Source organism: Antrostomus carolinensis, unplaced genomic scaffold (genome assembly GCF_000700745.2).
Source record: "Antrostomus carolinensis isolate BGI_N321 unplaced genomic scaffold, ASM70074v2 scaffold42791, whole genome shotgun sequence".
Taxonomy (NCBI): Eukaryota; Metazoa; Chordata; class Aves; order Caprimulgiformes; family Caprimulgidae; genus Antrostomus; species Antrostomus carolinensis.
Window position 1 is genome coordinate 30,573 of NW_010294268.1, and position 13,957 is coordinate 44,529.

General features: G+C 37.2%; 1 protein-coding gene across 1 annotated transcript in view; it reads right to left on the reverse strand.

Annotated features, from left to right (window-relative positions):
* AMPD3 (adenosine monophosphate deaminase 3) overlaps positions 1-11,357 on the reverse strand; it is a 24,011-nt gene extending 12,654 nt beyond the window's left edge. The window contains 5 exon segments of the mRNA XM_010177576.1: positions 2,967-3,096; positions 5,653-5,872; positions 8,031-8,197; positions 8,634-8,828; positions 11,134-11,357. Of these exon segments, the coding sequence (XP_010175878.1) occupies positions 2,967-3,096; positions 5,653-5,872; positions 8,031-8,197; positions 8,634-8,828; positions 11,134-11,354 (933 nt within the window). The 5' untranslated portion in view covers positions 11,355-11,357.
* Positions 11,358-13,957: the final 2,600 nt, after the last annotated feature.

Genomic DNA, 13,957 nt, shown 5'->3' on the forward strand with positions numbered 1-13,957 from the left:
ACTAGTTCAGTGGTGGCTCAGCTACTGGAATTAATGAGTCTTGGAAAAAAAACAAACCGAAACAAAACACTTCCTCTTTATTTAAATCAACATGAATTCACTACTGTTAGGAGGGCAAGGACAGAAAGCAAGGAGACATTTTGTTTCTTTTGTTCGCTTGTGTGAAAGGATCCCATGACACAGTAGTAACTGCATTTCTTTTGAAGTCCTGCCTCCCTTTGAGACATAGTTCTCTCAAGTGTGCTTCTGCAATTCAGTAAGCTCCTGTGACATCTTCTCCAGTCCCCACAAGCACATAGTGCTGTAGTTGAGCTAACCATGTCAGGCTTATTCTCTGAAAACCAAGATTCTTCTTCCCCCCACACTTCGCCTGCCCCAAATATATTTATTTTCCAAAAGTAAAAAGACTTTCCTGGAGTCTCTTTCACACTTTTTCCAGAGAATAAGCAGTATTTTAGCTACCTTTTAAAAATATTCGTTAAGCAGCAACTTCAGTAACAACAAAAGTCTGACAGAGCATCACATACCTTTTTCTTCATTGTCTTTTAGAAGCAATGTAACTTTTTGGAAGGTTTTAATGACTCGATCTTTGACCTACTCTAGCACATAATTAATTAGTGTGAATGCTTTTGTGCATTTTTGCAATTCAGGGTGCAATCCTATCTAAATGAAGCATCTAAACACAGAATCCTTAGCTATCGCTTATATGGTCTGATTGGGTTAGGGATTTTTATTTTTTTTAAATTTGGAATGCTGTCATGCTAAGAAATCGTTACTAACGTCATTGTTATTTATTATGAAAGGCATCTACTAAAAGAATTTGAACAGATTGAGTTCATATAAAGGTGACAAATGCCCCCTTTCCCTCCTCCTTCCCCCCAGAAAAGACAAAAACAGTCCCCTTATAAGCTGGGTTTTTTGGTGTTTTGTTGTTTTTTTTTTTCCTGTTCTTCATACAATAAATGAAGTAAGCTGAGGCTTTACTGGGCCATTAGTAAAGCCCCTACCACAAGGTCTATTCGCTTCTATTTGCAAACATTCTGCTTGCATTTCCACATTTGTTAGAGTGCTACTCCAGCCCAGTTTCCCCTTCGTTGGAATAAACCTGAGCTGCATGCCCTTAGCCAAAGGAAACCTTTTACTCAAGATCACATTAATCTTCAATGAAAAGAAACACACTGATGGACAGAAGCCGATCTTGGAACACATAATATGCTGTCAGTGAACTCACATTTTTAACAGATGAAAACAATTGTTAAAAGAATTAAGGAAACCTTTGTGTTAATTTCATCATCTCACTCAAGCAATGGTGGACATCAGTTTCTTGCATTTAAAGGATGGTAGAATTCCCTTCACTCAGCAATTAACCTTGTAACGAAGCCAACCTATCTTCCTTTGCACCTTCTCAGTTCAAGCTAGCCCTTTCCGTTCCTTATTGGCCTGACCACACATGCCATTCTGTCTGCAGGTTTTTTGGATGAAATGCTTGTACTTCTCAGTCAAGATGTTTACATCTGTGTACATCTTACAGCTTGAAGGAGTTCCCATTGCCCTGCAAATCATCTCACCAGCACAAACTTCCCTAAACCACTCTGCCTCCCTCATCTTCCTGCATTGCTTCTCTTTCCTTTCACTGTCTCTCAGATCTCCACAGAACGTCCATCCCAGATTTTTTTATGGATGCTTATCTGTGTATATCAGAAATAGCGTTGCACTGAATTAGGTATATACTTTAACTTTGATTCCTTCATTGCTTCTTTTTTTTCTCTCCCACCCTGCCCCCTGTAGCTACTTCATGACTTTGGTGATAAAATTCACCTTCATCATATAAACCAAAAGTGAAATTCATTAGAATTTACCTAACAACCCATCTGCTCCTAGCCTTGTGATAGACAGGGGTGCATTCAAACACTTTTGTTTAGCAGATTTTTTTATTCAACAGTTTATTACCACAACAGCAGCAAACATTCAGTAACCAGCAGACTGGACACTACAGGGAAAAGCCAAAAGGACTTTTTGATATACTAGCAAACCAAAACATAACAATAAGGACTAAAGTACTGATCTAAACCCTGAAGTTACAAAATAAGGACTACCTCTTCCAGCTGCATGTAGAAACAATGCAAAATGGACCTGAAGTAGTTAAGAACACCAGCAACAATTACTGCTTTCTGAAGAAATCTCACCTATCAAACTGAAGCATTATCTCTACAGTAACTTCCTCTTAACTTCAGGAAAAGGAAGCAAACAAAGCAGCAGAACACTGTTGCTTCCATGCTTTGAAGAGAAGGCAGCTCCCTTGGGTGTGAATATCTCAGGAAATTAAATCAGCTCCTTGATTCTACCTGTCTCTTAATTACATCCCAGTGTATCTCAGAGGTGGCTAAGAATAGAACTCAAATAACAATCTTTTTACTTAATATTTCACAGACAGTTTCTACCAGATTCTGACGGCAGCATGAAGGTTCAGTTTCTGTGGGAGGTCTTTGTTCTTTTGACATGTATTTAAACACATATTTTCAATACGAAGTGCAATTTTTATCCAAAATCTATACAGCTCCTCCTACTAGTCTAGTATTACTTACCTACACAAAAGCAGGAAAATGCACTTGACTGTGTTTAACTGAATTAAACCTCCATGTGAATATTTTTATTCATAATCCAAGTGAGCTTCATTTGATTAACTCTCTTTTGCTCCTTTAAAGCAATCGACATACAATTAAGCCCCTTTGATTCTACCTAAGTAAACATTTGAGTTTAGCATAATCCATTTAACCCACTTACATTCAAGTTAGTTTTCCTGCAGTGTTCCCATGTAGAAAAATTTGAATATTCTTAAAATAACATAATTCAATTGAGTGGTATGCACACAGCACTTCAAGCATATCATCTACATACAAGAAAAGCAAAATCACTGGAACTCCTACTAAAAACAATGTCACGCTTTTAATCCTTTTCACACTTACCTTTCTCACGTTATAAAAGTCTCGATGGGGATTACTCTTTAGTTCTTTAAATTCCGACATTTCATTTAACATCTCGTGTAAACTAAATTTAGATTCTAAAAAGTTAAGCCTCCGATGACAATATGTTTTTCTGTAAAAGAAAAGACAAAAATTAACTGTAACTTAAAACTACTTGTATTTCATTTTCAGAAAGAACTTGAAAGTTTTCACAGTAAAAACTTTTTTTTTTTTTTAAATGAAGACCAAGACAAATCAATTTTCTTATGCTGCTGGTTAACCAATGTATAAGTCAATATCCAATACAACTTCAGACCAAAATTATTAGTGAAACCTCAAATAGAAATCTACATAACTGTGTTAGGTCTTTTAAGTCGTACAAGTATTGTTAACATAATATCTCTGCATAAACTACCTTTATAATACTTTATATACTCTTTTAGTACTTTATATAGTACTTTATTTATAGCACTTTATTTAGTACTTTATATACTCCTTTAGTAATGATGACCAAAGAAAGCATAAAACCTATTATGAAATGTGATGTCAATTGCTACTACTCTGAAACTATACTCCAATAGAGCAGATCACCTTACATATAACAGAAACAATCTGTAATCCAGACTTACTCACTACAGAAATATTTTTTTTTAAATTCCACAAAGTTAATTTCTTTTTCAATGTGAATATAAGAAGCCAAGATCTTTCCTTTTCAATGCCTTAAAAACACATACATTGTGTAAAATACTCCCTCCCCCCCCCCAAATAATTTCTTGTGCTCTTAGAAAAATCACGCTTTTTTGTTCCTGCTTGCCTACTCCTGTCTTCACTTTCTTCTTCTGTTATGTTTCTCATTCTATTTTTAACCAATGACATGGTTTTTCTCCTCACCATCTGTCAATTCTTATTGAATCTAAAATATTTTTGGAGCACTATTAGTGTAACAGTCAGCCTTTTTTTTTTTCTGCTTTTACTGTTGACAATCTCTCCTCACTGGAACACAAATCCCATAATGGATTTGAAAGTCCTGTTCAAACAGTCTTACTGTATCTGATACCGATCAAGACCTGATTGCCCGCTGCAGGAGGTCTTCGTTAGGTTACAGTATTATTCAAGAGACCAGAAGACTGAGGGTAGGGGTGAGATCTCACTAGTTTAAGAGCAGCAAAGGTTAAAGAACAATGGCTTCTTGATCTCCAAGCGGCCCCATATGCAATAGACCCAAATGACAGGAAAGCACTCACTGCAAACAAGGAAACAATACCGTATGAAGAGCTTGTGCAGCAGGATTACCAGAAAGACTTTTTCCTTTTGGTTTGTGTGTATTTATCAGGGAGTGTGAATCAGCCTGCAAAAGCTTAATCTGAAGAAGTGAAAGGAGCAGATGATTGCTCCTACAAACATGAAAGCACTGAGTGTTTAACATGCCCTACCAAGGCCCTTCTTACTTAGAGCTTCCCGATAAAGACTGTTAACAAAAGCTGCAAAAAGGGTCTTCAGTGTAACTTTTGTCTCAGGTTTTTCCTCCTCATCCTTTAAGCTTCTCTATATCTGACTCTTGGAATATAACACACTGAAACTGGAAATGCATTTACCCATTGCATACTGTAAAGAAGCATACTCAAGCTAGCTTTGATTTGGAGCAGGAGTGCTGATAACGCTGGGGAAGCACCAGCTTTTGCTCTTGAAAAAGCGCTTAGGGAATGGGACAGTTCCATTCAACCCATCTGCTCTGCACTATCAATGCACAAGGCAGATTATGCTGCAGGTGTCAGACAGACTCAAAGGGGAAGGAATGCATCAGGTGTGACTAACGTGTCACATTGTAAATAATGATCTCTCCAAGGCAGAAGGACTGGGAATGCAGTGCTGGCAGGCAGGGCAAATAGTTCGGAACAGTCCAGGTTCCTGCTTTGTTCTATCCTAGGGTGGATTCTTCTCTTTTCCTGGTGTTGAGGCCATGAGAAACCTTGATGTTTCCAGTCCTTAGCTGGGAAGTAAACTTAAAAACTGGATGCACACGTTTTTGTTATGCAGTGGGCAAGGACACTGATGTGTCATGAGTGTATTAGTGACTGTACTAGAGTTGTTGTATTTCTGGTTTTTAGAGATTTCCCAGGAGTTTTGATGGTTCTGGGAAATTTCAGACCTTTTTTGATTGTGCATACGTGGGTCAGTGCAGCACATGAGCAGTTAATTCACATGTAGAACAAATCAGACTGAATATTTATGTTGCTGAGCTGTTCTGTATGCTCTACATAAGCAGGGTTTATCTTCACACAGCGAGAGTAGAGCAGACATGAAGGAAATCCAGACAACTGTTCAAAAACCTCAAATTCAGCATAGGCCAAAACAAAATAAAAAAGGCGAGGTTCAAGTTTCAGTTCCCATGTCAAGACGTTTAGGTCAGATTTGACTTGAATGGGAACATTTGGACAATTTCTTGCTTTTCTGTTAACTTCTCATTTTGACATGGTTGATGTAAAGAAACTAAAGAAATTAAGTATAGCCTTTTTCTTCCCCCCCCCCCCACTCCCTAAGTCTTTCTGTGATGCATTAATGCTTGAGAAGGGCAAAACAAAACATTCCTGTAGAATGAGTATGTTCAGGAATTAAATATCACAAAAGTGAGAAGTATTAAACTAAAGGTAACCAGCAGCCTGAAGGGGTAGAGAAGAAAGAAACGTACGTTGGACCATCTGCAATTAGAGCAAGAACGTGACTCAGGTCAAGGGTATAGGTTTCCAGGTCAGGATATGGCAGACTCCGAGGCTCATTGAGTTCCATCATTTCTTTGTTGTCATAAACAAAGGGAATGCCACCTTTTATCTTGACAACATAATCCAAATTGTCTGGAGCATCATCAAGATTGTAAGGATCTTCATTTTCTTCTGGGGGTGAATGGAAATCTGGAAATAAATTTACGTTACATTTAGAAGAAATAACTTACATGAAAGGCAAAAAAACTACAAAAAGAACTTTCTGTTTCTATAATGCTTGATTTCTAACAGATCTTAATACTTCATTAAAATTACATTTTCAGTTACTATAAAAGATTTGTTGTTACAACACAGCTTTATTCTGACAGACTTTAATTGCAGTTCCTCTCTAAGCTAAGCGCCTACCTTAATTCAAAGATTATACATTTTTAGAGTTGTCTGAACCAGTGTATACATAGATTTAATACTATTCTTTATTAATGTGTGATGGCAGAAGTTTCAAAATAAGTTTCCAGAAGTATCTAAATTAGAATGGTTGTAAGTGCAGTTGAGACTTCATACCCACCTTCATTATTTTCATTTTAACTTCTGACTCACTGTAGTAATTTTGGAAGTTTGTATTTAAGCACACAGTAATGCAGCTGTTCTTATATTGAAACATCAGTCAGAAAAGAAAAGGCAGTGTCTTCTTTGCCTCTGCCCTTCCCACCAAGCTAGACTAATACATACATACTAGGACTGTTTCTTCTTTCTTTCGACCATCAGTGAATATACTTCATTCATGGTAGAGCAGGAAATAAACAATTTAAGACTCAGTGCTTCTCACTCTGACCAAACAGTTGTTGGTTTGTAGGTTTTTTGGGAGTTGGCTTGGTTGATTGGTTTTGTTGTGTTTTAATTGGGGGTTTTTTTGTTTGTGTTTGTTGTGGTGGTTTGTTTTGTTTTTAACTAAAACTCCTTATTTTTTATGTTTGTTTGCTTTTGAATGAAACTAAGAAGGACAGAAGCCAGAGATAGTACCACACAACTCTAGTTTTGCCCTTGGCCTTCTGATCATGACCAAAATCAGAAAGTACCAGAAGCATGGTTGGGATTTGTTCGGTACAGTTTTGCAATCCCTTTACAAAATTACAGGTTTTTTTTCTGGTAATCAGGTAAACACACAAACATCTGGGAGATTCAGCTAATGTGAGCACTCAAACTTTATCACTCATACTAGTGAATGTTCATAGCTTCTTTGACAATCTTACTAATGCAACTAGCATAAAATGTCTCAACTACATTTATGTCAACTGAACTACATTATTGGGCTCAGTCTTCTCACTGAAAAGTAATTAACTAGTCCTTTTATTCACTCAGATCACCTGAATGTATATAAGCTGATACCATTCTTATCTATAATATTCATAACTATCCAGCTCAAACTTGCGCTAATTAAGACATTCTGTAATGAGATTCTATTGTTTATGTCATAAATTAAAAATCATAACTGTAAAAAGTTATTAACCTAATAATAGCTTGGAAATATCCCCTGGCAGCTGTTCCAAGATATCTTTCTTGATTATTCAGTACACTGTCTTCCTTACACCCTTTCTGTATAACAAATGCTTAAAAACAGGTTAATTCACCCTCTTTCAACCACTGAGCTAAAGGATAATTGGTTTAAAATGTCACTTGATGGCTAAGAATACATTGCCAACAATATGGACGCATCTACAGTGACACATCTGTACAGACCAAGGTTGCTCCTCACAGACTAATCCAAAAACTAGCAGTACAGTTTAATGCACAAGCAAAGCTTTCAAGACACAACCCACCTAAGTGACAATCATTTATGACATATATAGTGGGGAGTATGTTCAGCCTAATAAGCTTTGCTGAGAGTACAGAGGTTATTAACCCAGGCAGAATGCCCAACAAATATGACTATACAGCTTCCAATCTTGACCTGGTAAGTGTACCATGCCTGTGAAATGACTGACTCGGGGCTTTCTAACTGGCATGTCTGTATTGTGCTTCCATTTACTATGTAGATGAGCTCATAATCCTTTTTATTTCAGTATGTCAAGATCAAGAGGAATTACTTTTCACTTTAAACCATATCTGTAAATCTTTCCTGAAGGAACACAAGTGTATTACCTACCATCACTTTTGCTGGAAAAAAAAAATATAATCAATGAGCATCTCGTTTGTTTTTAGCCCTTGACAGCTTCAAAGTTTCAGCTTAGACATGGGATATATAACTTTGGTCCATCAGCAATTCTCCACCACTTACTAATGGACTAAATTACAGAGGCAAAGACACTCGGAAGAGATCATCACAATATTTTAAAAATAAGATATTCACCTGGATACACTTCATCTTCAACCTTCCATTTTTCATCTTGCATGCTACACAAATACTGAGATGTTGTTCTTGGGAAGCGATGGTAGGCTAGACGTGAATACTTTTCTCGAATGAGAAGAGCTTTCACCAGACTCTTGGCAGCTTGTTCATAATCATCAACGGTAACCTGAAAGGAAAGCCTGGATAAATACTGACAAAAAAAGGATCAGCTTTAGCAGCAAACTGAATCCACACTGGTAACAAGGAGAATGAATTTCTATAAATGTAAGTGTACATGGCTCGACTGTAAGGATCTTACCCAAGGTCTCAGGAAACCAGTGACAGAAGCAGAATCAAAACACAATGTGCAAAACACGCACATTTTTTTCTCCTACCATATGTTACCCATTTATTTAATGCTTGATTATATTTTGATCTGTTAATTTATTTTTTATGATAAAAAGTGTAAACCAACCTGACCTTAACTGTTTTACAAACCAATTTACAGTTTGTTGCAGAGCACCATAATATACTGGCATTTCACACTTTATATACATTAGCTGCTTGTGGTTTGGGATGCTTTTCACCCCTAGATACAGAAATGGGGGGGGGGGGGGGGGTTTCCCTGCACAGTAGTCCCCGCTAATTGAAACCCTCTGAAACTCTGGTACATCATATGGCAGTTGGACTGGCAGAAAAGCACTTGGAAGAACTGGCGTTGCAGGAGACAAAACAGGATTGGCTGATGGTGCTTTCCATTCCTGAGATGGAATTTGTAATGACAAAGACTGGGATCGAATCATCTTGAAACTTTTCTTCCTATGAATTCATGGTATAAACCATAAAATAAGCCATAGTATAAAACATTAAATACACTGGAAAACTGATTACAGCAAAGAAATTACCCCCTAAGAAATTTTACAAATTAATCTCATACCACATGAAAAATGTTGGTCACAAAACATTTGTGCTTTTAGCTTTTTTTCTATGGACATTTCACAGGATATATGCTACACACAATTGCACTTACCCTCCACAAGAATACAATATGCCATAATTTATTTACAATCACTGTAAGATGCCCTAAGGTTTGTTTTGTTTCTCTCCTTACAAATTCAGTTTCAGCAAGTCACTGTAGAGAATGAAAATGTGATCACTGTGCTTATTTTAGTAGGAGTTAATCCTTAGAGACTGGTAGCATCAGAATTCTTGAAGTATCAGACAGAAACAAGTGAATGTTACATACAGTAAGTTGTTCTAAGTTATCATGCTATTACACACACTTTTAATTCTTCCCAAAACATGCAGGATTTAAAAACTCATCTATTTGTCAGACAAGACTATGCATCAACATTTCATATATAGTCATTCAGTTAAACTTGTAAGAAAAAGGATGAGCACATAGTTATCCCTCAGGCACTGTTTGATGAGACTTGAGCAAAAGGCTAATGTTGGTTATCAGAGTAATAACATAGCATGGCATTGATACACAAGTCCATTCCTCGCCTCAGGGCACTACATGGCTAACCTCTAACTGTGATAGATGTGTACCTTAGACAAACCAGCTAAAAAAGAATGCTGTATTTTTCAGTGAAGTTTTTTAATTCTCTAATTCTCTAAAGATTTAATTTGTTTTCCTTACTCAGTTTAAATGTATTTAAATGCATTTTAAATAGCCATATAATAAATAAACCTAATATTATAAACTACCTGTGATATCACTTACTTTTGCACTGTGGAAATACTCCCTCATTTTATAAACTAGATGCCAAAACCTTAAAATATTAATAAGAACCAGTAACAAAGAAAAAGGAATGCTGGAATACTCTCTGGAAGTTGTATATTACTTCTGCGACATTCTGCAGAAGAACATGCAGCACTGGTACAATCAATACCCTATGACCAAATTCCATCCTCTCTTAAGTACTTGTAGCCACCTTTGAAATGAGTATGAAATTCCTGAAAGGCAGTATTGGATCAACTGCAACTGAAAACAGAACTTCTACTTGTGTAACTGTCCCTGAAGTACACTTCAGTCCTGCAGGACAGGTATGAATACTTGTTCTGTTGCCCCACATGTAAGCACCATACATATTATATCCCACTTCCCACAGTTAAACATGTACAAAACCTAAGGTACAGTTTGACAGAATATATTTCTACAAGACAATTTCCCAAATTAAAAGTGAAACTTACTCGTTCAAGAGGAAAGATCTACCAAATAGTTGTTTGAATGAAAACATCTAGTTTTCCCTTCTGTGCTTGTTTATGTCTATGAAGGTGCCAACTGGGAAACTCACTTGCACAATTCAGAACCAGAAGTCTCAGCCTGTATTATCAGGCTATCACTTTCAAAGGCTCCCTTGTTTGCTTGCTTTCTGAAGAGCCTGTACACATCCAAGCCATTGGTGTCGGACTGCTGCTTGAGCTCCTGTGACTCTGGGAAACAGTCTAGCCAGTTCGCAGAAGTTAAGATACTGTAATAGCCTGACATAAGGGTAAAGCTACCTCTCACAGAAGAAAATCATAAACCAAATCAAGTTTGGCTTCATTAGATTCATGGATAAACCAAAGGTGGACTGTACTTTTTTTTTTTTTTTTTTGAGAAAAAGGCGTGATTTTATTGCTGACAGTGGCTAGATTTTATCTCTGTGAGTTGAGGAGACCTACAAATAACCTCATTATGCCAATACCACTTTTCACCCTCTCCCTTGATGTTAAATGTTGAGTCTTTGCTTTCATCTTTTTTTACAAAGACTAAAAGAAGTATCATGCCACTGTCATTTTCTCTGTGTTAAAACTTTCTGTTTCTCTTTTTACATTAAAGAGTCTTAGGGTTGTATTCACTTCTACTCAGCTATGCTGTTTGTTATACTTGCATAAGCACTATCTATGCTATTACTGGAAATGCAGCTGAGACAACCTCACCAATCAAGCTCCCTGGGGCCCATCCCCACACCTTGTGCATGGCACGGAAGGACATCACACAGGTGCCCTTGGTACCTGCTGCCGACATTTCTCCTGAAGTAATAAGAGGTAGAATGTTATTTGCCAGATATTTCCATATTAATTCAAACTCACTTAAAAAACTATTTTCCACTAAGAAAGCAACTACTGAACAAACCTTTTTGCTGTTTCCACAGACTGTTGTTCTGCCAGTTCCTTCTGCAGTTCCCTTTCCTTGGCCTCTGTCTGCCCAATAGGGCAGTCTTCAGGCACAGTGAATAGTGACAAGGCATCTTTGCTGTCTTCTTCTCGAAGAACTTTAGCAAATACCTTCTCTGCTAGAAGTCGCACGTGCTCATCAACCTCAGAGATGTTCAGCTTTGGAAACTGTCTGGGCATCTCGGCTAATAAGGAAGACAGTTGACAAAGTTATAACTACAAGAAGAATAAAGATATATGAGAGTCTGGCTTTTTTTTGTGGTATGCCTATCAAAATTAAGAGCTTAGAGCAAGAGCAGAATAAAGTAGAACAGCTACGCAGAATTTAAACTAGTATGCAGTACACAAGAACCACAGGTATCCACTGGGCATTTTTACTTGTGGAGCTGTGCCAATTTGTGAGTCAGGAACTTCTTGGTATACTCATGAAAATTCTCAAGATACGTATGTGCAGATTTGCCAGCAGATTCCACTTATTTGCATAATCAGATAGACGATTATTTGCAATATAATGTATGTACTTGCACTGAACGTGGAAATCACATTCACTCAGTTCCCTGCTCAGTGACTTCAAACTGATTTTAGAGCCACGAGCAAGTGAGAAAAGAAGGTTGCACATTTCTACCTCAGCCCATCCTTTTCACAAATAAGAAAGTCATGGTCCTGCTGTGAAATAAAATGGTTGCACAACAGGAGCAAATACGGTGTAGTTAACTCAGCGACTCGTTTTCAGTTCATATCCTGCTTTTGAATTGTATGTGGGAAGCAGATAGGATACGGACTTTAATTTCTACTTGTCGTTTAAATAGTGGTTTTCTAAAAAAATAGGTTTTATATTTTGAATTCTTATTTAAGTAGCCTTTCATCACATTTCCATTTTGTTGTAACAGCACTACCGAAAATACCATCTTTAGTGTTTCTTCTGTAGTTTCAAGGCTTTATTTATATTTCATTCTCATACAACCCAAAACATTAATTTTGACGTATCTGGTAGCATTCTGGAGGGAAAAAAAAATACAGTGCTTGTAAGCTACTGACCAGCATTATTTATTATGTACTATATTTGTTTGTAACAAATAAGATTAAATTCTTATTATACAAGTTAAAAATAGCAATGAACATGTCACAATAAATGGGTACGAGCGCTGCCAGAATGTGAAGTCTAGGTCTAAAACTGGCATTTCAGAATCCTTTTTGGTTACAAAAATGCAAGCATATTTAAATGAATGCTATCTTATAAAATAATGATGTATGCTGAAAGTCAGTATGGCAGTTTTTAATCACTCTAGGCATAACTCATCAGGGCCCCCATTAGTGTTTCTGTAGGCATGCTGCAAGTTTCACATGTTGATATGTGATCCTTTTGATATGTGATCCTGTTGTTTTCAGCTTAAAAGATTTTCATGAACGTCCACCTGTTTTCACAGTTGCTTTGAGAACACTTTTGCTTTTATTCTAAAAGCAAATGTAGTATGAAAATGTGACAACAGAGAGATTGGACCATAACGTGGCAATTAAGTGATCATCTGCGTTGTTTTACAAGAGCCAATTCACAGCTCAGTGGAAAAACGTCACTGGTTTTAAAGAACTGTGGATCTGACTCTATGCAGTTTTTCTTCCTAGAAAGTATTTGTTTTGCAATTAGTGTTAAGTCTTGAGAAAATCAAGTACAGGTATACAACAAATATAAAAATACATACACATTTAGTTGAATGATTCAGTGACAATGCACTATGATGTCTTAGAAGCATCCAAACTTAGATTTGGTTTCTCAATTTCAAACCTCAATGAAGTCATGGGAGTCTTTCCACTGACCTCAATGAACACAGCTGTCAGCAACAGTAACTGCCATACATACAGCTGCCAGCGACAAGGGCCTTCCAGGCTGCTTCAGCCAGGCAGGAACAGTCTTTATAGTTACTCCACTACACTAAGAGTGCTAGCAATAATAGTAAAACATGGAATAACAATGTTTCTTCTGCTGCTAAATCAACAATTAAAATATTTTTCAGTACTAGCTGACTAGGACAGGAAAAATCAATTGGTTGTATGTTTATCATTGGCTGAGCATTTTCCTAGTATAAATTAACTTTTTCTTAGATAATTGTGGCCAGAAACAGAGATGCAGTAGGAAATACATTGCATGAGAAACCATACTGTATTTTAAATCATTGCAATAAGATAGTGAAGAGTCACTTGTATAGATACAAGTACAATCCGCTATTGAGACAAGAGGTTTTCTTCTTTCTTAGAAAACCTGATCTCATGTTCTCCACTCAAGCGAGAGACTAAGGCACAAAACCTTTTGAAAGGTAGGTTCAGCCACATCACTGCTAGCTTATGTCACTGAAATGAATTTAATAAACCTAAAATAGTCGTGAGGCAGTTCATGCAATACTCAGGCAAGCTGTGCCACCTAGAACTGGAAGAGGGATGAGGATCTTGTATCCTGTAGCTTTCTATAGCAGTGCTGTCCTTTACCCAAGGTGAGCGACTGGGAGAGCGACAACTAGACATCTTAATGGGATGGGGAGGGGGTACGAGTGCCTCCAGCAAACAGCGCTCTTTTCCTAAATGCCTCTCTCACGCAGAAAAGCTGCTTTGGTTGCTCTTTAGTTCCGCACCTTTGCGGAAGAAGAGAAAGCTATTTCTCTTGAAACACGCTGCATAAAGAAATGATGGAATGATTATTTTAAAAGCAATTATTGATCAGGAATTTAATGGGCTTGAATATATAATGAGCGCAGGCCATGAAAACAGCAACACCCGCCGGCTCCGAAGCC